Genomic DNA, 23,205 nt, shown 5'->3' on the forward strand with positions numbered 1-23,205 from the left:
TGTAGATAAGGGATGGCCAACTGGTGGCTCAGGGTCCACATGTAGTCCTCTTCACTAGTTTTTGGGGCCCCAGGAAAAAAGCAAAATTAAAAGTGTGTGCTATGTTTTTTTTTGGTGGGGGGGGGGGCAAAAATTAAACTACACCTTTGGTGGGGAGAACATAAAACAACTGCAACTTTACCTAAATCTGGCCATGGGCCACTGGACATTTTAGGATATATATATATATATATATATATATATATATATATATATATACATACATACATACATACATACACACACAAAGTATACACACTCTCACCTTGTCTTCCAGCTACCAGGGTGGAGCAAAATCGTAATCATCCTATATTATAAAAGGCCAGGTATGTTTGTCCGATGCAGTCATGTGCAGTAGAGACTGCAGTGCGAGACAAACATACCTGGCCGGAAGGAAGGATGAGCAGGGAAGCAGGATCCGACAGCAGAGAAGGTGGGTGGGAGCGAGCAGGAGGGGTCGGGAGTGGGCGGGGCGTGACCGCTGCACTGCAGAAAATGGCCTGTGTACACAGGCTTTAGGACTAGTAAGTCTAATAAATAGCTGGCACTCTCCAGATTTTCCAAGTAACTTTTCGGGATCTCACCAATTCATCAGACTAAGTGATGAATGGGTGAGATCCCCGAAACGTCACTGGTTTGTTTTGTACAAAATAAGGCACTTGGGAAATCCAGAGAATGCCAGCTATTTATTAGACTTATGATTTTATATATATATTATTTATTTTGTGTGCAACTTTTAAGGTTTCTAACATATTGATATACAGATCCATGTATTAGGATGGCCATCACTGATGTAGATCTAGACAGGGTTGTGTATTTTTTATCATTATTATTATTATTTAATGGATATCTCATTTTGCAAGAGAGGGACTATTGGTCCCTTGGTATCAGTTTTGTGGTCACAAGGTTATTTCAATAATTTTACAACACTAAAAGGCTTTGTGGTTGAATTAATTTGGGAAACATTGCCCTTGTAAACTAAAAAGCGACACTGCGTTCCATGGAAATGTACAAGCTACATAATTAAGATATAAAAGGAGACGCTTTTGCTTCAGCAAAGGCTATGAAGGCAAGTGTTTCAGCACAATATAAATATTTAATTTACCTCAGCATTTTCTATAAAAGTTACTTTTTTTCTCAACAGCACATTGAAAAAATAAATAAAAAATACAGTGATTATTACTTTTATATTTGATGTCATGACCTTTTTTTAGTAACATTTGCAAAAGTCATATTAAGGTAATTACACATGCTAATCGTAATCCTTCCTTCTCTTGGATGAGTAAAGATGTCTGAAACGCATGAAGTGAAATGTAAAAGCATATACCTTATCTGCGGAGAAGCATTTCTCTCTCCTGTTCTCATTTGAAAATGAAAAAGAAATATCCTGGTATCTTCTTCAATAATTATTCAAGGTACAAATATATCTAGCTCCCACAATTTTAACCCTTTATAAAAAAAATCAAGCAGATTTAGTTAAAAGCATTGAATATTGCAGAATTGAAAAGGAGAGTGCAGCTTGGATAAGTTGTGTATAATGCATTGCTTTTAGTATATTTGGTCCCTAATAAAAGTATTAGCTGACAAGAGATGCATAAAAGGTTGAAACTGAGTTTATAATACTTGCTTTTAAATGTATTTTGTATATCGTTTGCTTTTAATTCATTTCAGTTAGTCTGTAATTTATAGAGCTCTCATGTTTCTTTAGTAATCAGTAAAATACCAAAAGAGTATTTACATTACATACTGTCAGTTTAAAGGGCAATTACATTTAAAATTCAAGTTTCATGATTCAAATAAATTATGCCATTTAAAAAAAAACAACTGTCCAATATACCTCCATTATAAAAATGTGCATATTCTTTTAATAAGCACACTTTCTGAGGCTCCAGCTTCTACTGCACAGTATATACATATATATGTATTTTGTGATTGGCTAATGCCTGTCACATGATATAGGGGAGGGAAAATTGGATTAACTTTGAAATTTGCCATAAAATATTCAACTGCTTGTTACAAACTTAAAGTAAGTTCTATAGCATTGTGTTTGTATTTGTCAATTAAATCATTTTTACTGTATTTAAATAGATTTCCTGAAAAATACCCAGGATGGGGAGGCTGATGGCTTAGTCAGGGAGATTCAGGGGTGGACTCACTACAGACATGAGCATATTCAAGTCGTGTTGGGTGGCACTTGTCAGGGAGTATGTGGGACTAGGCAGTTAGTGGGTGGATGAGGGGCATGGCTAGGTGATCCTCAGCAAACTGGGACTTTTGTAAGGTCCTGCAAAGCTGTAGGAGGGATAGCTCTCAAACTATGACAATCTCGCAACATGCAGAGCAGATAAGAGCTCTGTTAATGTATTTTCTGTTTCAGCTAAATACTAAAAATAAGTTGTGTGACAGCAGTTATTTAATTTATAAACATAAACACTGAAAGTCTTGTCTTAAAGGGACATTAAATTCAAACGATCACGTCAAAATAAAGAAAAAGAATACAATGCTGCAATTAATAGTTATTATTTATTTAGCATGCTATTGCTGTAAAACACATTTGCCACTATAATTGTCTCTGTACAGTGTACTGCCTGTAGACACAAAAAAATAATTTAATTTGAGGAGGGGATGAAACTTAAAGTCACAGCAAATGAGACCCCAATAACAAATTCCAGCAGGCATTTCAAAGGGTGTATCCCTGTGTATCCCTGAACTGTTCGTTGAAACTGTGCTCACAAAGCAATATTGTTAACCGGTTTTAAAACATTTTTGTATACAGATCTTTTGCGAAGAAGTGCTAAATTACTGATATATGGTATTAATGTATACAAACTATGTCCTTTTAAATGTAAAACGTATTATCCTTGATTAAAAAAAAATTTGAACCAAATAAAGGCAAAATGACACAAAAAGAAGGTGCAGTAAATGTAAAAATAAAATAAAAAGGGCGATCCAAGAGGACGAGTTATCACTATTCAGAAAAAAGATTGAGGCCTGCAATGAAGGTTCAATTTACATATCTAGTAGAGACTATCAAAGCTTCTGTCAGAAATGACAAATAATATTAATAAGTTTAATTTACTTCAAACCCCATATATGTATAATGTTTAAAAAGATGAATTCGCAATATTTTTTTCAAAAACAAATTTAATTTATTTGTCATTAAAATGAAAAATGACACTTTCACAGGTCACTTGCGGAAGAAATTGGAATATAGTTTTATTCTGAGCCTGGTCTAAATTCGAACATGTTGGCCTGTGGGGTAGTAAGCAGAACATATAGCTCAATAAATCAAAATATTCACAATAATATCATCAGTAATCTGAAAACTGATAAAAAAGATGAAAAGGTAGACAGACAGACTAAACTGCTGACAGACTGACAGACCTAAAGGCATGCACTATAGTGAATTTCTGACGACATTTTCATTTCTTTCAAATACATTTTTCTATATTGCACATCATTAAAGGCTTAAAATGATTAGAAACCCAATGTTTTTCTTTCATGGTTCAGATAGAACATGAGATTTTAACAACTTTTGAATTTACTTCTATTATCAATTATTTTCATTCTCTTGGTATCGTTTGTTGAAAAGGAAGGACATATGCTTCGGAGCCAGCCCATTTCTGGAGCACTATATTGCAGCTGTTTTGCAAGAATGTTATCCATTTGTAAGAGCACTAGATGGCAGCACTATTTCCTGCCATGTAGGGCACCAGATGCCTACCTAGGTATCTCTTCAACACAGAATATAATGGGAACAAAGCAAATTTTATAATAGAAGTAAATTGAAAACTGTTTTAAAATACTATTCTCTGTCTGAATTACAAAGTATAATGTTTGGGTTTCATATCCCTTTAATTGTAATATTAAAGAGAACCTTTGTTTTGTTTTTCTAATACATAGATTTTGTTGCAAACAATTTATTTATCCAAGTGTAAACAGTAATCAGCTCTAAAGAGTAATCTCCCCAAATAATTATGACTTGTCTGAAAGCTATTCAAATCTAGTTATTGTTGCCTAAAGGTTGAGTTGCTTGCTTCAGAAAGTTTATGATTTCAACTCTAACAAACCACATTTAAATTGGTTTATTTAAATTTAAGATGCATCTGTTCTTTTTCTTGCAAAATCCAAAAACAGTATAAGATACATAAGACACCCTTTCCAGTGGAAGGTACAAACACAAGGAGAAATCTGCATTGGGAAATATATACATTGTAAATGGCCTGAATTTATTTACAATTTTAATAAATTGTTAATATAGATATCTAGTGGGAAGCAGTAATTACGCAGACAAGCCTGAGGAAACAGGGTTCGCCCGAGAAACGCGTTGCTATTGCACTCTTTGTGGGGAGATTTTTATCCACACACCCAGCTGTAAAACTGTAATACCTTTGGTATTTTTATTGTGTATAATAAAATACTGATTTTTTACTTTTACATCAGTCTGGTGTTGTTGTGGTAGTCTCCATTTCAGTAACCTAAGGGCAGTTCAGCCCCCCTCCTTGCTCCATTACAGCTGCAGTTGAGGAGAAATTACACTCTGGGAACATCGGATAGAGGCTACATTAGCAGTGAATTCCAGTGCTGATCGCATCCGGTGCAGACCTGTCACACAGCCAGCTGGTTTGCTGTTGAAATACCAGCCTGTCTCTGCTGGCACAATAGAGTGCCGCCCTGTTTGTGAGTACCCTTATTCTGTCGCTGTTTGGATTTCTTTGGTTTTATTGACCTACACATGTGGCGCCTCTGTTTTTGTTTATATACAGAATATCCTGTCTATCAAAGCAAAGTGTTGAATTCAAAACAGACCAATCTCATAAGTGGTGAGATCCAAACTAACCAATTAAAAGAGTTAAATATTCCTGCCATCCGATACTGAAATATTTATTCAAATCTGTGTACCTAATTTAAATATGATTTGAAATAACATGTGGTTTAAATATTCCAATTAAATCCAAAGATGCTATAGATGTTCTCTCAATTAGAGTTTGAGCTTATGGCTCATTACAGAAACTTAGAAAGACAAACAGAGATACTGTATATTATCCACTGTCTTGGGGTCACGCTTGACTCTGGACTCACACTCACCCTACATATACAAGAGCTTACCAAATCCTGCTATGCACACCTACGCAACATTTCTAGAATTCATTCTTTCCTTACTCAAGAAACTACAAAAAACAGATTTTATACTTACCAATAAATTACTTTCTTTTGGGATGATGAGAGTCCATAGGTGCCCATACCATGTGGGATATATTTCATGCCACTAGGCGGAGGTCAAGAACCCTCACAAGAGCTTTAATCCCTCTCATCTCCTCTCCCCACTCAGTTTTACAAAGAGCAGAGCAGAGGAGAGAGACAAAAAAGGTAGGAAAGGCAGAAAGCAGGGTTAAAAGGTGCAAATAAGTACTGTCGCCCAAATAGTAACACTTTGGGTGGGTTTTATGGACTCCCATCATCCCGAAAGAAAGAAATGTATTTGTAAGTATAAATTCTGTTTTCTTTCATAGAATGATGAGAGTCCATAGGTTCCATAATATGTGGGATACAATACCAAAGCTGAGAGTCCATGTTAATGACAAGTGGGACAAAATGATGGCAGTTACTATTTGAAGGACTTTGCTGCCAAAAGCAGCTTTGAAAGGAGCATAAATATCAAAATGGTAAAATTTAGAAAAGGAATGAAGAGAAGACCAAATTGCCGCCTTGCAAATCTGTTCCAAGGAGGCATCATTTTTGAAGGCCCAAGTAGTAGATATAGACCTAGTAGAATGAGCAGTTACCCTTTTTTGGAAGAGGTTTTCCTGCAACCAAGTAAGCCTTATGAATAGTCTGCTTCAGCCATGATGCCCAGGCCACCACTGTAGCGTTTTGATCCTTTTTTGGGACCTGAAAAGTGGAAAAATAAGATAAAAATCTTGCTAAAATCTTTAGTAGCCTGAAGAAACAATTTTAAGGCTCTGACGTGCATCCAAATTGTGTAGTAGGCGTTCCTGATCAATTTTCTCTGAAAAAATCATATTATGTCTGGAGTACTACTTTATCCTGATGAAAAAGCAAGAAGAGGTGATCAGAAGACAGAGCTAGTAAATCAGAAACTCTTCAGAAGAAATGGCTCGAGGAAAGAGAACCTTCCATGACAATAACTTTAGGTCCAGAGTATGCATAGGTTCAAATGCCGAGATCTGACAAACCCTTATCCAGTCCTAAAGGAACTGAAGAATTCAGGGAATTCTAAAAGATTTGCAAGAGAAACCACTAGAAGAACACCAAAGAAAGTAAGCTTTCCAAATCTTATGAGAAATTCTCTGCATGACAGGCTTTCTGGCTTGCAGTAGAGTACAAATAACAGAATCTGAGAAACCTGTTTTTGAGAACTAGGGGTTCAACCTCCATGCCATCAAATTTAGAGATTTGAGATCCAAATGATACAAGGGTCATTGAGACAGCAGATCTTTCCTTAGGGGAAGAGCCCATGGAGATGACTTCTGAATTAGGTTTGCATACCAAGTTCTGCGGGGCCAAGTCAGAGCTATGAGAATTACAGAAACTTGATTCCTGTTTGATTCTGGCAATGACTCTTAGAAGAAGAACACACAGAGGAAATAGATAGGCCAGTTGAAAGTTCCAAGGTCCCAAGTCAGGTATGAACTCCCAATAATTGATTAGATTGAAAATTATAAAATCTTGCTTGCAGAGCACCTCTCTCAACCTCTTTCCTCGGAGACCAATAACAAACTGAGTGGGGAGAGGAGGTAGGAGGGATTAAAGTTCCAAGTGGCAGGAAATATATCCCACATATTATGGACACCTATGGACTTTCATCATCTTACAAAATAAATACTAATTTATTACCTCATTTTGCCATATATTGGGGGCGATTAATCAAGCTGCGGCGGACAGGGGCGTACATACGTGCCCCTGTCCACCTCAGCATACTTCTGGTGGGCTGAATTCTGCTGCCGGAATTCAGCATTGCATAAGAAGGCAAGAGTTTAGGTCTGATGACCTCTGCTTCATAAATATGGACTGGAGGTTCTCTTGCGAGGACCTGCAGTCGTAGGGGTGTTTTTCTCAACATTTTTTTTTCTCCTTTGAGTTCTATGGGGAATGTTTATATATGTGTACATATATATTAATGTATTTATGTATTGACAGTCATATATACACATATAAAACATTAATATATATGTAAACATATATACACATATATATATATGTAAGTGCATTAGGGCCTTTTGCCATTAAGCAGATTAAAACATGATAAAACATATGTTTCCAATATTCATATTTAATAAAGGTTTTAATTTACTGTAAATATTTCACATTTGCTAATACGAATATGCTATATTGTTTACGCGATGGGTGTTTTTTTCAACATTTTTTTTTCTCCTTTGAGTTCTATGGGGAATGCGAAAAGGCTATGGTGTTTACACGATCTCAGGTGATAGTTTGACAAACGCAACCCGACAAGTGCAAAAATGAAAATCCTAGCTTAGGCAAACAAAAATTAAAAAAATACTGCACCACTTGTAATCTAGCTCTATCCTCTCCAAATTTTCCCCAATCTGTCCTCTTCTATCAACCTCAATACAACGCTGGTCACTAAGGGATTTTCTGTTTATTATAGTTCGGGTCTCGCTGTGATCGGCAAGACTGCACTATTGGACCCTCCCTACCTCCTGCAGGCTCCCTAAAATAGCGACACTGCGCTATTGAAAAAGCAACCCCCATAGAAGGACCAGCGATGGTCATTAAGGGGTTAAAGGCTCCTACTGCTCTGAATTTCAAAAACACAGTAGATTTTTTTCTGAGAAATCTATATTTTACCCCATTTGCCTGTCCCCTGCTTCATGCCAATACTAGTTTATACTCAGCAGGAGCTAGAAGTAAATTTGAAAGTTTCTTAAAGCTGCATGTTCTATCTGAATTATAAAAATGTCATTTTGTCTTTAGTGTAGCTTTAAGCCACTTAACACAGCAGTTTCCTCTTTGGTCATTAAAAAATAAACCTGATCAATAGAGTAAAAATAGTTGTTTTTAACAAACTGGACTCATACTGGAAAATCTGGGATCTCTGGATCCATAGAAATCAGCCCAATAGGGCCCTATAACTTATACTCTGACCATCAGGCTTCCCATTGGGCCATGCCCGCTATCTAGGGGATTCCCCCTTGGATGTGGGAAGTTTCTCTTTTTCCCTGTCTATTTCTTTTCCACTAATATGATCCCCCACCCTTTTTTTTTTCCTTCCCCCTTTCAGTCACTTCTAGGCGATTCCCCACTAACCTCCTGGTGGTGGCCATCTGACCATTCGTACTATCTTTCCTTCTTTCCTTCTTTTTTTCTCTCTTCGGCTCCGCCTGCCTGGGCGCCCTGTTGGTGGGAGGTGAGAGGTTTTGGAGTTCCTTAAAGTATTTCCTTCACGCCTAAGAGTTCTGTCCTTCCCCTAGAACAGGTGCTTTCTTGTTTAGGCCCTTTCAAGGGGTTAACATCCCCATAAGTGGACTGCAGACCTCGCTCTGATATAATTTGGAATCTCCCACGGATAGCTGAGGCCTGCAAAGCTTTAGCTCCGTCCCTGTGTTAAAGGCCCCTCTGATACCTCACTCCCACATGTTTAGACTCATTTTAAAGTGGTATTTCTGGCTGGAGAAGTATTTCTACTTGGTAGGTAGCTTTTAATACCCAGTCCCCTTCCCCAACCCTTTATGTTCATTGTAGTGAGCTTAGTACTGCTTCATTAATACAGCTTATGCTACATATACAACTATGCCATATTCTAAACCTCTTCAGTTATGCTGCACTCATTTTATCAATGTTATGTGTTAAAATCTAAATAAAAAATATTATTATAAAAATAAATAAAAAAAATAGTTGTTTTATCTAAACATCTCAAAAACCAAGGAACCTATCCTAGCGATTGCTGATCTCTCTTGAAATATCCCAATAAAACATTTCTCCACTGCCAACAAAACATTCTACTTGGACTTATTAAAGCATCATGTTACCCAATTAAAAGTCATATATTTAAAATGCTGACCAGAAAATATGACTTGAACATCTTTATGTAACAAAGGAACTGGCTGTTTTTTTCACCATGCAATGAAAGTGAAAAAGTAGCAGAATCGTAACTGCTCACAGAGCTGTTACGCTGATCAGTTAAATTTAGTTGAATAAAGGAAAACCAAGCAATAAATCATAAGACTTTTTTTTCCACCGTTTTGTTTTAAATATATGTCTATAACTATATATCTATATGAATATATACACACACACACATATATATATATATAATATATATATATATATATATATACATATTGCATATACAAAAAGGAAATGCATCATTTACTCCATAACTGACCAAACAAAATTAAGTGAAGAACCTCTTAAAAAAATCATACCGAGATATTCTTTTTAATCTCTTTCTAGACTATTTGAGTTTGTGTTGATTTTATGTATTTTTTTCCAGTTTAAAAATATTTAATTAAAAAATGACACAAGAGTTAATGTTAACTTACATCTACACACAGATGTACAGTCATAATTTACTGACTGTGCAACCAATTCTTCACATTAAAGGGATATGAAACCCAAAAATTTCTTTTGTGATTCAGACAGAGCATACAACTTTCAAAAAAGTTTCTAAAATTACTTCTATTATCAAATTTGTGTTGAAGAGATACCTAGGTAGGCATCTGGAGCACTACATTGCAGGAAATTGTGCTGCCATCTAGTGCTCTTACAAATAGATAACATTCGTGTAAGCTGCTGACATATAATGCTCCAGAAGTGGATGGGCTCCTAAGCATAAGTCCCTGGTTTTCAACAAAAGATACCAAGAGAACAAATAAACATTGATCATAGAAGTGAATTAGAAAGTTATTTTCACATGCTCTATCTGAATCATGAAATAAAAATGTTGAGATTCATATCCCTTTAATTATAATTACAATATTGGAAAAGTGTTTCAAAGCCACTTAAAGGGACAGTCTTCTTCAAAATTGTGATTGTTTAAAAATATATATAATCTCTTCATTCCCCATTCCCCAGTTTTGTATAAACAACACAGATAAATTAAAATACTTTTTACCTCTGTGATTACCTTGTATCTAAGCCTCTGCAGAATGCCCCCTTATCTCAGGGCTGTTTACAACTTGCATTTTAGCCAATCAGTGCAGTCTCATTTGTAACTCCACAGGAGTGAGCACAGTGAACATATATATGGCACACATGAAAGAGCAGTGAAAAGCTTATAAAATGGACTGAGATAACGGTGGCCTGAAGGGGCTTAACAATAGGCAGAGATAACGGTGGAGATTTAATAAGCAGCAGATGCTGCTTTCTGCGCACAAAGTTTCTGGCTCGCTGAAAACATAAATTAAGACTGCTGCTCCTTAACTTGTTTGGCAGACTGCAACCATCCCGATCCAATCGAAATGACTGACACCCCCTGCTAGCGGCCAATTGGCCCCGAATGTGCAGGGGGTGGCATTGCACAAGCATTTAACCAGAAACGCTTGTGCAATGTTAAATGCCGACATCGTATGCTGTCAGCATTTAGCAATGTTGGGCGGACATAATTCGGTACAGCGAATCATGTCCGTTCGGGATTTAATAAATTGACCCCTTAGAGTTTTTGATGTTATAAAGTATATAAATATAATAATATTGCTTATGCAAAGCTGGGGAATGGGCTGTAAAGGTTTTATCTATCTTTTTAAACAATAACAATTTTGGCGTAGACTGTTGCTTTAATAAAAATGTAAATAATATAAGAAAGGAAATGCACCATTCAATCCAAAACTGAGCAAACAAAATTAAGTGAAAAACCTTTAAAATAATAAAAAAAAAAAAGATATTCTCCTTGATCTCTTTAAAACAGGAATTCTATAGAAAGTAAGCGCTCTTTCTAGACTATCCAGATTTAATTAGCAATAGACAAATGCACCTTACCTTGTTTCCATTTTCCCTTGTTTCTTGCTCCATCTTCACGTCACTAATTAAGATGTTTTTGATTTTGCTCTTGCCATTACTACTGTGATCATCTATTTGGAATTCAGAATTAAGTTGGGCTGGCAGAGGACAGTCACTTAAATTAAGAGGCTGTTCATCTTGTTCCAAATTTGGTTCTCCGTTGGTGTTGGCTTCTGTCATCTCCCTGCCGTGTATTCCCCCTGTAACATTAGACGTCTGCCCAGAGGTTTCATTCCCATTACAGCTCTCTGCAGCTGAATCATCTGCAAAATAAACATAAAACATTTAATTTAGCTCTTGACTTTATATACCTACATTATAATGCAAGCATATAAAGCACATTTGCTATTATTTTATATTAGGGATGTTCGTTATAAAACGAATGAAGAATATGGCAGCCACTAGTGGCATTCAGCTCTTTTCAGAGCTGGATTTCTTCTTGTGAAAGTGCAACACACTAAGATCTGTGTTAATCATCTTTATGAAATTTCAAATTTAAACTCTGTTCTGCCAATATGCTGCATTCATTTTTTTAAATACTATGACAACTAAAAATGCCCTTAACCTTTTAGTTGCAAGGAAGCAAAAGTGTGCTCTACTGCTAACGTTACCATACCATTTAATTTCAAACAAATGAGTAGACTCTTGGTCCATCATAGACACAGATAATGAGTGTTTAACAAACAAGCTCTAGAAAGTAGTTCTGTATAAAATAAATAATCAATTAGCTCTTCCAATTCTCAAGTTTCTGCATTAAAGTCTTATTATAACGAAAACAAATACACTAAGGTGTTTCTATGGTAAATCTAAATATTTTAAGGGCTAAACTCCACCCATCATTTGCCTTATTTGGAGGAGCCAATCTGGGCTTTAGTCTGCAGACAACAAAGTTAGCCACTGCCATAAAGTTAGGATAAAGTGAATTGGTTTGTATTTTTTATCAGTTAAAGTCAATAGCCTTGAGAAGTCAGGGTACTTCAAGTTCTGAGAATGGACTCTTTTTTCAGAGCTAAATTACATAAAAAGAGAGCAAAATAAATAATAAAAATATATTGCAAAGCTGTGTCATTATGCATAACTAAACATTTTATATAAATATCTCAAGGTGTTTAATGTACATGCAAGTTCTAATTTAGTGTAAACTACAGATTGACATAACTGTTAAAACTATTATAGAATTTATGTTCGGTACATGCTCATAATATTTAGTTTTCTTGTTTTTTTTCTTCTAATGCACATGGAGGTCTGAAATAGTGATACTTTGAAGGTTTTTTACATTTAGATCTTCTATTGTTTTTTCCAACTATGAATTGGAAACCTCTTCTCAAAAAATCAACATCTATGCAACATGCCATCTACTACATAAAACCTAGAAAAAAAAGTTGTTTGTAATCTATTTTAAACCTTAAAGGGCCAGTAAACCCGCCAAATAATGTTATATAAATCTGCACATAGTGAAGAATTATATAACTTTAGGTTAGAGCCATGTTTCTAAATCAAAGTATGTCACAGATATTTTAATACAAAAATGTATTTTACAGACCACCGCTCATGGCTCTACTGAGCGAGTCTGTTTTTTTCAAAAGTGCATCGGGCACGCTGTCTAGTCAAAGCCGGCCCGATCACGCCATTAAAATGAATGTAGCTTGCTCCCGCTACCAGACCATTTATTAATTTAAGCCATTTGGACATAGGTTCTACGTTACACAGTACTTTGCCTAGCTTACCCTGTAGATGTAGTAGCTATGTCCAACATTCTGGCTCAAGCTGCAGTCCCTGCTGTCAGCTTTGACAGTGAAGACTGCAGCCAGAGGCAGAAAGCATTTGCCTTCATATGGTTAGGTAGAACTTATCATTCTTCCTTTACCATATGAAGGCAGATTGCTGATAAAGAACGTGACACTCTGTGTCACTATCTGTATTGGCTTGCAGTGATGCCATGGGTGTTGTGGGAGGCAGACGGGCCATGCATTGCAGGAGGAAAGGGAGGGTTCCCTATGCTACATAAAAATATGATTGGTGAGGGAAGGAGGGGCTGCTAGGCTACAGTAATGGGTGAGGGAGGGGGGCCCTATTAACAATTGCTTAGGGAACACTACTGAAATTTTTTAAATTAATAAATAATAATAATTTTAAAAAAAGCTGCTACTACCCAAGGTGGCACAGACCATTGGAGGGGGGAGGGTTAGAGAGCTGTTTGGGAGGGATCAGGGAGGTGGGTGGTTTGAGAAGGGATCCCTACAATAAAAAAAAGAATATTTAACACAAATGCCCTAAAACATACTGCAGACTGTCTGCCAGTACCTAAAATGGTGGTGACCAGTGGGGGGTGAGGGAGGGAAGAGAGCTGTTTGGGAGGGATCAGGTAGGGATCAAGGGGTGGGAAGTGTCAGGTGTAAGGGTAATCTCTACACTGCAGCTTAAATTAACAAGCTACCTGACTAACCTCTTCACTGCTAAAAAATTTGAATATTAGAAAACTATATAAACATTTTCGAAAAATGTATCAATTGCATTTTGTTAGGACAATTAAACCGTTTTTAAAATCAATAGGAGTTCAGGGATAAACTCCTCAAAATGCTTGGTGAAATCCATGTTCCTGGTTCCTTTTGCAGATGTAAATCAATGTCCTGTACTCTGTAACTAATAACTAATTAAGAATGATGGAGGCACTCCCATTTCTCTTGAGGGTGTAGAACAAGCACAGTTTTAAATTTATTTTATAGCAAAAGCAGGAAATATTAATAATTAATGTATATTCAAAAGTTTTATCTTTCTTAAACATTTTATAGGAGATTAAAATTTTATTTAATGTCATATTAACAAAAGTCAGAGCTATAGTTTTCTTATTTTTGTATTTAGAATGTATTTACACAAAATGTGTTTTAGGATTAAGTGAAATATACTTTATACATCTTATATAAAGCTAGCCTTAAAAACGTGTAGTACGATAAAGAAGAGTAATGTTAGGTGTGTTATAACCACTAGGGATGGGCGAATGTGTTTATATATTCGAATGTTAGAACGAATGTTATTGAAGAAATTCGATTTACATAATAGAATGTTGATAAGAACGAATATTCTTAAAAATTCGATTTTCAAATGTTATTTACAGTTTTCGAATGTCACATTCGAATTCGAATGTCACATTCGAATTCGAATGTTACATTCGAATATCACATTCGAATTAGAATATTACATTTATAAAACAAAATTGTAGACTAGAAACACTATTTCGAATGTCACATTCGAATCGAATATCACATTCGAATCGAATGTCACATTCGAATTCGAATATTACATTTATAAAACACAGTATTAGACTAGAAATACTATTTCGAATTCAAATGTCACATTCAAATCAGATATCACATTCGAATCGAATATCACATTTAAAACACAGTATTAGACTAGAAATACTATTTCAAATTCGAATGTGACATTCGAATTTGAATGTAGCATTCAAATTTGAATATTACATTTATTAAACACAGTTGTAGACTAGAAATACTATTTCAAATTTAAATGTCACATTCGAATTCGAATGTCACATTCAAATTTGAATATTACATTTCAAAATTGAATGAATACATAGCTAAACATTCTATTATTCGAACAAATATTTTCGAATTTTATTGAAAAATTTGAAAACGAAAATTCGAAAATAGAATGTTAGAATGTTATATAAACATTCGAAATTCAATTCGAATGAACAAATGTATCAAACTTCATTTCAAATTTCGAATTTTTAGAAACATTCGCCCATCCTTAATAACCACTAACAGAACTGGTATAATCGAGATAAGAAATTGTTAAATATTCTGTAGATTTCTCCTTATATAAAACTCACAAATTAGAACACTTTTACTTAATATCTGGGAGTAGATCTACTGAATAATTAGGCTTGCTTAATGTTTATTAATGAGTGAAAAGGTAGTTATAGACCATAATAAAATACTTGTTAGGCTGGCATCAGTTCATGAGAAAGGGAGGAGTGTTTGCCTGCACAAAATAAGCAAAGAGCAAATGCTTATGTGCATTGTGATCAAATTATTTTTAAGGAATATAACTTTTTATTGTGCTTGGCAGGACACATACTTTGGTTTCACACAATTACAACTGATAATCACTTTTTATAGTTCAGAGAGCTGAAAGGCTTGTTGACCTTGCTGAGATTTGAATAACGTTTCCCTTTAATTAAAAATGGCTTTAGTCACAATATGCCCCTGCTAGCCTTTCAAATAGACCTGCTGTTATACTGCTCCTTGTATAGTTGACAATAACTATGTCAAGGCACAGATTCATCTTCTTGGCAAAATTTGTTTTCAGTCATCTCCTTTAAACTGATTGGTTAATAACATAACAAAAAAAGAATTGTCCAATAATCTGTACATTTCTGGCTGCAAAAAGAATTACTGTAGCAATTATGTTCAGTAGGGATCATCCTTGGTTGGACTAACTTATATTTTGAGTATAAAGTAATGGAGCATTCTGGTGGATATGAGGTTACATAGTGTGGGGAATTCTGCTGGTTTAAGGGTTCCACAGGTAAGAGATTCTGAAGTAAAATGAGTACATTTATAAATATTTTTTGTACTATTCCAGTATATGGGGGTGGGGTAATTAGAGAGGTTATTTCAAAGGAATCTAGAATGTATTTATTCTTTCATAGACCCATTTTATTATACTAAAATACAAAAATGTTGTTACTGGATTGTTTCATTTCTACTTAATTTCGACATAATGGTGAAATTGTGTTTTTGAGAGATTAGAGGTGTTAATAAAAAAAAGTGTGTTATTTAGTGCATACAAACTGACAGGTACGTTATAATAATAATAATAATAATAATAATAATAATAATAATAGAAGAAGAAATAAAATTAAAACAAAGAAATATGTTCCTGCATCCTCCAGGTCACCGGCTTGTGTTTTCTGAGACAACAGGGGTGAAGATAGCACTGAAACTGGCTGACAAAATGGCAGAAATGTTACAAGCTCAGTCAGCACTAAAAAGCCTTCAGCCCTCAGTGAAGTAACCTTAGTACTGTTACAATGACTTCCACACATGACACTTGTTTACATTGTAGAACCCCGGAGTAATGATTGTGGGAACTCTAGTAGCCACGTTCATTGGGGGTTACCTAGTATTTGAAAGTGTATTATTTCATTATTTTAATAGGTTGTTTGTATTTTTATTCAAAGCTAGTTGTGATTAAACTAAGTATGGCAATTCAAAATCTATAATAATAAATGAATAATTACAGTAATAAGATTATCTTGATTGTATCAGTTTGATAATCAACAGGGAAGCTATAACAATGAAATACAGGCCTTCCATAGTGTTTATTAAAAATCAAATCTGCAATTTCCTTTAACTTTTTTCTAAAATACTGTAATACAATCATAATATACCCTTTAAAGGGCCATTAAACACTACAGTATATACATTTTCATATTCATAGTATTGAGGTTATTCCCCACCTCACTGTAGTAATGGTTGATGCCATGTTGGGATCTACATTTCACTACATTCCAGCGCTGATCTGTTTGCACATGTTCAGCAACTCTCCTTTAGATACCTGTAGTGTAACCTAGGTTCCAAAATGGCAGCACCCATGATTAGAGGAAGGTGCATGAAATGTAAAATATGAAAATATGTACCATTTAGGTGTAAATAAGGTACAAATATTTTTCCAACTGTCAAAGGGTCCATGTCTGTAGCATTTAGTCCCCCAAAAAAGGTACAATCACTTGTGTGACCATGTGACCAAAAGGTTGAGGGAGATGGGTGGTTCAAGGCTGCCAAATCCTGAAAGTCCATATAATTTGTGCACCAAGATGATAAACAGTTATTTTATCTTAGGCTACATAGAGTTTTCCACGGTGATCTAAATTTTTCAATGAACACATAATTTGCAATCACCCAAAATTAATTCAACATACATGTTGTACAGCAAAATAGTTCAATGGTTTTCAATGGTTGTTAGTTATATGCAAGAGGTGGACAAAAAAAAAAAAAATACTTAACAACCCATATCTTAACTGACACTGTGTTGCTGGTTCTACACAGCACATAAGCACTTAATTAACATTTTAATGTTTATATTGAGAGCATCAAGATGATAACTTTTACACGTAAAGAAAATGTATTAACTTAAGTTACAAAGAAAAACTGTAATTTTTTTTTTTTTTGTAAATAACTTTTTATTGAAGTTGAAATAAATTTTTACAAACAAAATTCACCATTGAAGTCCTATTACATCGGAGAAAGTATCACATTGTCTATAAGCACATATTGGGAGCAAAACAAAATGCACATGTACAGAGAGAATTACATATCAGATTTTAACATGGTGATAGACAAAAGTTTTAGGTGAAATGAGATAGAACTTCATTTTGTGTTATATTACTGGCAAATGATCTCCATAATATAGAAGTAAACATTCCTAAATATATCTGAATCAAAGTATCAGCCTATGGAGAAATAGAATATGGGTCGGCCACTCTTGGGTCGAAGTGTATAGGGGGGAGGGAAAATCAGCGGGCAAGAGCCGCTCAATTAAAGGAGGGGAGATGGAGGGGCGGAGCCGTTCAATCGCTGCGGTGGAGCTAACAATGAAGTTGAGGTTCAATTATAGTGATAAAATATCTAGACATGCTTTCCTTCATAGCTATATACATTATTGGTGTGTTTTATATATATATATATATACGGTTACATAAACGTTCATAATATAAGCTTTAAACGTACTATAACTGGGGTTGTGCTAGCTAGCTTTACAGAGAGTTGTTCGGATATAATTCCTGCTAAAGCAACAGCTGACTGTCTCGGCCGCTGACAGTCCGCTTGCGCAATATAGGGAGATAGTGCAGGGTAACCCCAAAGGGTAACTATAGTGATATATATATAGAAAAATAGTCTGAGCTGATTCTCAGGGACTAAGCAACTCTGTATGAATGACAATAAAAGATATCACACATCAAACCCATTCTCCAAGCATATAGAATTTTGACATTTAACTTATAAGTAAACAAACAATACCCCTAAAGTGAGATAATAAGAGACTTGTCTGTCAGTAGCGCTAAATTCTGTAGTATAACAGCGTACCTTTTGAGTGAATATTAGGGCAGGGCAGATTAAAGAGACACAAATGAGCCCTTCTGCAAGCACAAATAAACACCTATATATGACCATATGTAAGGTGGCAGCACTCTCACAGCCTACCTATCCTAATACGTAAAGAGGCAAATATCTAAATCTTTCTCAAACTTATATGAAAGTGTAATTGGGGAACACATACATTTTATAAACATTTACTCTTAGTAGAGCTATAGGCAAATATTTCCTAAGAAACCAGTATAGCAAATACATCACTGAACAAGATAATAATGCCATGGTTAAGTAACAATAAACTTTTTAGCTGGGGGTCATGAAAAAAATAAAAATAAAAAAGAAATATATAAAAATCATGTAATGTGAGGATAGAAGAGTCCTCTAACCGATACCAATTACGGGCAGGTCAGTGTGAGGGAGAGCAAGTGACATGTTCTGGGCTTGAAAGGGATCTAACATAGGTGTTGTGCCTGTAGTGTCCTGTAATAAAAGGCTGACCAACCACACTCCGCTGCAAAGAGGTATCTTTAAAGGTCTCCATGATCTGCCATCACTAGAGCTCCCCTTCTGTAGGTAAGAGGGTACCACTGGGGCAGAATTCAGGAGTGAGGTTTGTCCGGTCTCTGGAGCAGTGGTCCCGGTAGCTGGGGGAAGATCAAAGGCCCCTCTGTGAGCGCTATGTTCCGCGAGATCAGCCGCATCCGCTGTCTTCATATGCCTGATCTCAGCCCTGAAGCAAGCATCTGGTCTCTCCACAATGGCTGCGTGCAGCAGAGACGAAATGTCCCCTAATGAGGTGGTTTGGTGAGAGACCGTTAGTGAGCGGTCAAAGTCACTGATAGCACCAGGCTGTTGTATTGGAGATGAGGAGGAGGCGGCTGGGATAAGATCTATATACTGCAGATCCCTTAAGCTGGGTCCAAACTTCTCTCCCATATGGCGCTGCTGAGGATTAAGTTCTCTACGTAGTGAGAGGAAGTGATAGTCCATTTTAACCTCTAGTTGTTGCAATGATTGTAGTATCGCCGCCATGTTAGATAGGGATCCAAGCTATATTGAGACAGTAAATCTCCTTATCGCTGCTCCCAAGGATTCGTTATCCCCAGTTATGTTGCTGTTTCTGGCAGTAGAGATGCTTTTTGACCAGGCTACTATTATATATAGGGTGCGGTGGTGCTAGATTCTACAATCAATAAATAACATGTAGAGCCTCGTGGTTGTCTCCCCATAGAAAAGTGGGGTCTTCTTAGTAACTTTAAGTCTCCATCTGTCTCCCAGCTCAGTAAATACTGCTCTTCTCACCAGTGTATAAGCCTTGAATCCCTTGGTGTTAATTTATAGGAATAAGAACTGTCATATGGTATATAAGGCCAGGAGCTTCAGAGAAACATGTCCTGCTCCCTTGATGGCTAGCTCCGCCCCCCCCGAAAAACTGTAATTTTAAACAATATAAAATAAACATGAGCTGTTTAAGAACCAATTTAAAAAAAATAATTAAATTGTGACCATTCCCCAGTCACAAATATGGACATTGGGTAACATGCCATTTATTAGAAAGTTCCTGGACATTGTATAGCACAGCACCATCTATTGGTTGAAAGCTGCTGGACATTGTGTAACACAGCACCATCTATTGGTAGAAGGTTCATCACCAAAATATGTACTGGGGAAAAAGACTGATTAGCATATATTTTGCATAGGGTGACAATTCAAATAAATAGTTGTGAATTTTATTGTTTATGTCTCCTCTGAATCCCCCTTCAGTTTGTTATAGTTATATTTTATTATTATTATTATTATGTTGTTGTCTTTATGTTTTCTCTATGTTTATGTTTTATGTGGCATGTGTCACCATAAGTTAAATGTTGTGTTGTTAGAGTCTAGTCCTATAAAGGATTATAAGAAGCTCCTTTTTGAACATTTAGACTTGTCTGATTCTTTCAGGAATTTCAGTAGCAGATTCTTAGGACCTGCTTTCTGGGTACACTTTCCAAAATCATCAAACTTCAGTGTGATTATTGTAACTTTATTTTTTAATTATTGTTATTTCAAGCTAGAGAGATACAGTATGTATATACTTTTCTTTCTGAGCAAGATCACAGTAGGTGAATGTATATCTAATAAATTTGATAAAACAGCATTTTGGCATTTTTGAGTACAGATTTTCCAGAATGAGGTACAAAGGGCTTGTTATTGAGGAATTACCCTTAAAATAACAAATTTGCACCATTTTTAAGGGTACATTATGGTACCATAGCACTGCAGTCCAATTAAGTTACCAAAGGTGCATATTTGCCTTTGAAAGGTACAATCTGCAAGGGTACCAATATGTTCCCATGTTAAAGGGTACAGCGGGTGTATCATTGACGGTACTGCCCAGGGACAAGCTGTTGTACCCTAAAGTGCAATTTGTGCACATTTTTTCTAACAGTGTACATATACATGTCTAAATATGTCTATGTATGTGTGTGTATATATATATATATATATATATATATATATATATATATGCTTATATGTGTGTACAGGTGTATTTATGTATTTATATGTGTATTTATTTATTTACAGACATATATACACATACAAACACATAAATACATTGGTATACATATATAGACATATATTTAAGTGCATTGGAGCCTTTTGCAGTTAAGTAGATGAAAATATGATAGATCATATTTATGCAATATTCATATTTAATAGGTTTTAAATATGTATTTACTGTACATATTTCACATTCCAATGTTCTGCACATAGCAGAATATGTTGTTCTAAGTATTTCTAAATACTGTATATATTTCTCTATATAAAGAGAAAGTTTCAAAATGTATTAACCTGCTTTGCGGGAGCTGTCCTTAGCAGCCAATGAGTTACTGAGTCTCAGGACCTAGATGCACACAATCAAACACTTTCTGCTATTAGTTTCACCCTACAAGTAAACAACTTTTACTAAACCTTTTTTCAAACAAATAACATATTTCAAAATATTTAAAAAGCTACTCAATTGATACACATAATAGGACATTATTGAGTAATATGTATTTTACAAAGAAATTATTTTGAAAACTGGTGCAACTATAGGACCAGACAGAGAGGCCCATTTATCAAGCTCCGTATGGAACTTGTGGGCCCATGTTTCTGGCGAGTCTTCAGACTTGCCAGAAACAGCGGTTATGAAGCAGCGGTCTAAAGAATACGATCGGGTTGATTGACACCTCCCTGCTGGTGGCCTATTGGCCTCGAGTCTGCAGTGGGCGGCGTTGCAATGCTGAATACGGAGAGTGTATTGCTCTCCGCATTTAGCGAGTTCTTGCGGACCTGATCCGCGCTGTCGGATCAGGTCCGCAAGACCTTCTGACTTACAAATCTGTGAAAGATTTCACCTTTATATTCTCCCCAAGGTTGTCAGAGTATCTTGGTATATTTTTTTGTGTTTTGATTGTTTGCCTCTATTACCCACTGTAATGTTAGTGTTTATGTATCTAATACTGGCTTTTATGCACTGAAATTGCTTAACATCTTTGACTGTGAATGTCTTGTTTATGTTTGCAAGTATTACTTCTTTTTATTACGGTTTGGGGAGAGGGAAGGTTTAAACTACTCCATTTTTATTTAAACCTGCTTCACAATTTTCCTTGTCAAATAAAGGGAAGTTTCTTTTCTGTATATTTTTAGTTGAAAGCTGTTATTGTTCTCAAAGTAAAAGCTTTTACGCTGAATTCACTGTCCAGAAAATACAATTGAGGTTCTTCAGTTTATTTTCAATTTTATTGTTTGAGCGTAACTACAGCGATACAGAGGTCAGAGAGTCAATGATCTCTTTTTGTGTAAAACATACTGTAGAACCATTAATTCTCAAGAACAAGTGCTCTGCCTTTGATTTATTAAAGGGGAATAATCCATCATTTAGAGCAGAAACATAATAGACATTTTTTACTAGTATACCATATCTTTAAAGCAAGTCATCTCTTTCCTGTAGTAGAGGGAGACATACTGTGGTTTGATAAATAATATCAAAGGGCAAAGTAAGTTAAGAAAATAAAATTTCCCTTATTTCTTCTCTTTGTTTTTCCATTTGTACATCCCCCATTATCCAATCTCTCCTCAGCACCAACACATCTCAAGCACCTTTTCCATCTATTCAAACCCATATATCTCCAACTTTTAAAAGGAAAGGAAAGTCAAAATTAAACTTAAATGGTTATAGATAGAGCATACAATTTTAACAAAGCTGTGCAATTTACTTCTATTATCAGTTTTTTTTAGTTCTCTCGGTAGCCATTGTTAAAGAGTAATCCTGGGTCAACTCAGGAGCTTGCACAGATATGTGCACACTCCAAAGCTCCTATCAGCCTACCTAGGCTTACTCTTCATCAAAGGATAGCAAGAGAACAAACAATTTAATAATATAAGTAAATTGTTGTTTAAAATTGCATGATCTATCCGAATCAAAGACTTTACTGTAAAAGGTGGTGACAAAGGACCCGGTTATCTAAACCTTGCAATTTCAGACGTGCTTCTTCTTGCTATAATAAAAAAGGGGCAGTCCTGCGAGTGGCGAGATGGCTCCTATTTAAAGCAATGGAGCTCGCTGGAAAGGGACACTTAGCAGTGAGCTGGGGGCCGACTTTAAAAATGAAATTGCGCAGCCAATATAAATCACATTACCCTGCTTTCTGTGAGAACAATGAGATCCGCACTATCACAATTGAGTGTTTCTCAATCAGTAATCATAAATCATACATGTCCTGTGCAAGCACCATAGAGACCACCCTCTGAAGGTCTCAGGGTACAATACAACAAAGAGCAAGGTGGCACACGGTTTGAAGGCTATACCTTTATTAAGAGCAACGTTTCTGGGCACCTGCCCCTTTCTCAGGCTAATTACTAATACAAACAACACACAATATATAGACACAATGATAAAACAGGTGACCAATCAGCAAGCAAGCATGGGAGGGGTTTAGACACAGAAAATATTTAACCTTTACACCTAATTGGTGAATTGGAAACCTGATTAAAAACAAATGCAGCAGGTTTCCAACCATATGGCATGTATAGACTACAT

General features: G+C 35.7%; 1 protein-coding gene across 7 annotated transcripts in view; it reads right to left on the bottom strand.

Moving 5' to 3' along the window:
• Positions 1–23,205, bottom strand: part of NOL4 (nucleolar protein 4) — a 665,641-nt gene that overhangs the window by 184,649 nt on the left and 457,787 nt on the right. For all 7 annotated transcript variants that reach the window (XM_053715015.1, XM_053715014.1, XM_053715011.1 and 4 more), the window contains one exon: positions 11,002–11,285. In XM_053715015.1, coding sequence (XP_053570990.1) covers positions 11,002–11,285 — 284 coding nt within the window. The remainder of the gene's footprint in view (positions 1–11,001; positions 11,286–23,205) is intronic.

The sequence above is a fragment of the Bombina bombina genome, chromosome 5 (assembly GCF_027579735.1).
Source record: "Bombina bombina isolate aBomBom1 chromosome 5, aBomBom1.pri, whole genome shotgun sequence".
Lineage (NCBI taxonomy): Eukaryota > Metazoa > Chordata > Amphibia > Anura > Bombinatoridae > Bombina > Bombina bombina.